This window comes from Elephantulus edwardii, unplaced genomic scaffold, assembly GCF_000299155.1.
Source record: "Elephantulus edwardii isolate Elephantulus edwardi_28Jun2011 unplaced genomic scaffold, EleEdw1.0 scaffold00062, whole genome shotgun sequence".
Lineage (NCBI taxonomy): Eukaryota > Metazoa > Chordata > Mammalia > Macroscelidea > Macroscelididae > Elephantulus > Elephantulus edwardii.
Genome location: NW_006399812.1, coordinates 17020932 through 17024579, shown reverse-complemented (window position 1 = coordinate 17024579; position 3648 = coordinate 17020932). Strand labels below are relative to the sequence as shown.

Genomic DNA, 3648 nt, shown 5'->3' with positions numbered 1-3648 from the left:
AGTGGTCAAGCTTGTTTCTCCTGGGGGCGCTCTTCCGGGGGTATTTGGGCTGCCTTCGGAGTCTCAGCGTCTTAGGCCGCCGGAAGGTGAGTGACGTACGGATCTTCTTTTTTATTTTTTGGCTGTGGATGCCCTTCAGGACTGCCTTCTTGGCCTTTAATGCCTTTGATTTGCCTTCCGTTTTGGGAGGGGCAGGGGCTTCCTTCTTAGCTTTGGGGGCCATCTTCGTAGAAAGGGCCACCATTACTTCTTAATAGTGCTTAGTTTATAAAGTGTTTGACTCTCAAAATCATCTGATGAGGTAAACAAGTCATCATTACTATTCTTCCTATTCCAGAGCTGAGATTCTGGCAGAATTCAGTAGTAACCTGACCTCAAGCCTGGTCTGCCAGGTTCTGATACAGTTCTCAAGGCCCAGCCGACAGAAGCATTTTTCTAACTCACCTATTTCTGTTACAAAGACATTTTAAAAACAACAACAACAAAAAATTGAGATAGTGAGCCTATTTTCTATAAAAAGTTGGCATCCTCCCAGGAACAATAACAAAGTTCAACAGAGTAACAAGCAACAAATGCTGGTGAGGTTGTGGAGAGATTGAAACTCTTATTCACTGTTGGTGATAATGTAAAATGGTACAGCTACTAAGGAAAGCGGTATGGCAATATCAGAAAGTTGGAAACACAAATTCCATTTGACCCAGCAATTCCATTACTGGGCCTATACCCTAAAGAAACCAGAGCCACAACTCAACCATATGTAAGCACACCCATTTTTATTGTTGCATTATTCACAATAGCAAAGAGATGGAAGCAACCCAAGTGCTCAACAAACAAATAAATAGTAAAACTATGGTACATTCACACAATAAAATATTACACTGCAGTGACAAGAGTTACAGAAAGGCTTCAGGTCTTTTGTTCATTGGGTTGCTATGAGTTGTGCTCAACTCCTCGGGAAACACAATGAAATCATTAAACATTACACAACATGGGGAGCCTTATGGGACATTATTTTAAGTATCTCAATCACAAAAGAACAAATACTACATAACACTATTATTATAAACAAGACAGACATGGGGGAATTCAGAAGAGAATGGGGGAAGAATGGATAGATAATGAACACTGCAATAAAACAGATGAGGGGAAGAACTGTGTGAAAGGAATGGATGATTAGGCATTATATGCATGACAGTAGTCTGGAACAAGGGTTGAGAGAGGATGAGGGGAGGAGGAAAAATGTGCAACAATGAGCAAAAAATAAAACAAAAATTTTAAAAACTCCAAGGAGGCAGGCAACAGCAGACCTCAGGAGGCTGTCAACAAAAGTACTAAGGAAAAAAAATCAAAAAAGCATCCCAGAGATATTAGACTGGACATTCCCTGGGATGGGAAGGGCATACCCAAATGTTTCCCAATAAAAACAGCAGAAAAAAAATAAAATCAGGTAGGGACAAGTGGTGGTCAGAGAACACCTTCCTGAGAAGGGCTGTAATAAAGAAGGTGAGATATTAAAACACAAAACAAAACTTGGGATCCCCGATTTCTCTATTTGTTAAATTTTTTAAGGGTTATAAACACAGAAAATGTTTCCAAGAGGAATAAAGCAGAAAGATACTACATACACAAGTCCTGCCTCCAAATTTCCAAGGCACTGGAATACAGCCCAAAGATACCTTTCTGTTCAAGTCACTTTGAAGCTCAGTGGCATGTACTCACCTTTGGGAAAGCAGCTGCTCCATGTCAACCCCTTCTCTCTGCTGATACTCTCTCAGAAGGCTGTGGGCATGATCCAGATTGACAAAGTTTCCGTAGTCATCCTCGTCCACGACACAGATGTAGTAGGGCAGAAACTGTGGCATCACAGACAACTGTAGTTCTTCAGGGGATACAGCACAAGAGGCATCCTGGATACCACCCTGCAGGCTGAGATCCTGGAGCTGGGCTGGCCAGCCTATGTGTTGGACACTATTAGTATTGCTTTCCAAATCCAAAGTGAACTGTGGAGGAGGTACCTCTTCATTGTCACTTCCCCAGTCATCTGCACCTTCACACCAGTCCTCGGCTACAAGCCTGCTTTCCTGTTTCTGAAAGAACAGCCAACCAGTACACTTGGATAATCTCAGTTACTTCCATCCCTCATCTTCCTGAGGAAGACTTCACATCACCAGCCCTTTCTCCACTAACATACTCTAATTCACCATTCTTATTTAAATTTTTATTTTATTATTTTTGTGTGTGTGTACCGTCAAATCAGATCTGACCGGTACAGAAAGAGATTGTCCCTCCTTCCCCGGCAGAGCATCTGGTGGATTTGAACCGTGAGCCTCTGGGATTGCAGTGCAGCTTCTTATCAATTCACCACTCTTTAACACATCTACTCAAAAGTTTGATGAAGGTGACTTAAATACTTGTCTTTCCTTTTCACAGACACTATGGCAGATGTACTAATATAATTTCTTTAAGCATCTATTCTGAATTCCTGCTACATATCATCTATTTACAGAAACAAAAGAAGAGAACTGTATTTCCCAAACTCTCCTTCAGTAAAGGTTCCAGATACTATGCGAATCAGGCCCACTGGGAGAGAATGAAGTGAGGAGACAGACCAGGAAAAAAAGGCAGCTGGTCTGTGTAAAAAGTAAAACAAACAAACCAAAAAACCCCCACACCACAAATAAAAAACCACCACCAGACCTGTCAAGGGCAGCTTCCAGTATACCAGGCTACAATGAAGCTTCTTTCCAGGCCCCCTCCTCATTTCATGGTCTGAGAGGGATGCTAAGTGATTGCCTTTACTGCATGGTCTTGAGAGAGATGCAAAGTGACCGTGAGCAGAGAAGATGAAAATGGCGCCTGGGCAAAGGCAGTTTTTTATAGGAGTTTTAGGGAGGAGTAGGGAAGATGGTACAATGAAGCTTCTTGATAGGCCAATTCTAGGCTGGGGTTCTGTTGTTTATATGTGGAATCTCCTCTTCCAGCTTATTAACTTTTTAACCTTTTATTAACTCATTAAAAATATGACTCCTGGAGCTCTGGTTACCTAGTGGCAAAAAGCTGCACTGCAATCCCAAAGATGCATGGTTCAAACCCACTAGATGCTCTGTTGGAGAAGGAGAGACAAACTCCTGTGCCAGTCGGGTACACCAAATTAAATGAAAAAAAAAAAAATTAACTCCTGGTATTAGTCTATCTCAGCTTTTAAAGAAAGCCAGTATTTTTCAATCATCTGACGAAATGACAGTGACATTATCTCAGCTTTTAAAGAGAGTCAGTGTTTTTCAATCATCTGCATTTCGTCAACAAGATGAAATGACACAGTGACTTTAACAATGGGCTCGAGCATGATGGAGATCATTTGGTTGGGGCAAGATGTGGCATGGTTCTGATCTGTTCTTCAAGGAGTTAGTTACTCTGTGTCATTATCAATTTGATGGCATAAGAACAACAAGGTGTTAAAATAACTATGAGATATCATCTCACCCCAGACAGAACAGCAAAATTTAACAGAACAGCAAGCAACAAATGCTGGTGAGGTTGTGGAGAAACTGGAACCCTTATTCACTGTGGGTGGGAGTGTAAAATGGTGCAACCATTGTGGAAGGCGGTATGGCACTTTCTCAGAAAGTTGCAAATAGAGATACCATT

General features: G+C 41.6%; 1 protein-coding gene across 1 annotated transcript in view; it reads right to left on the bottom strand.

The window, feature by feature from the left end:
- PDCD2L (programmed cell death 2-like) overlaps positions 1–3648 on the bottom strand; it is a 59536-nt gene that overhangs the window by 54119 nt on the left and 1769 nt on the right. Inside the window, 1 exon segment of the mRNA XM_006887847.1 lies at positions 1720–2087. Within this exon segment, the coding sequence (XP_006887909.1) occupies positions 1720–2087 (368 nt within the window).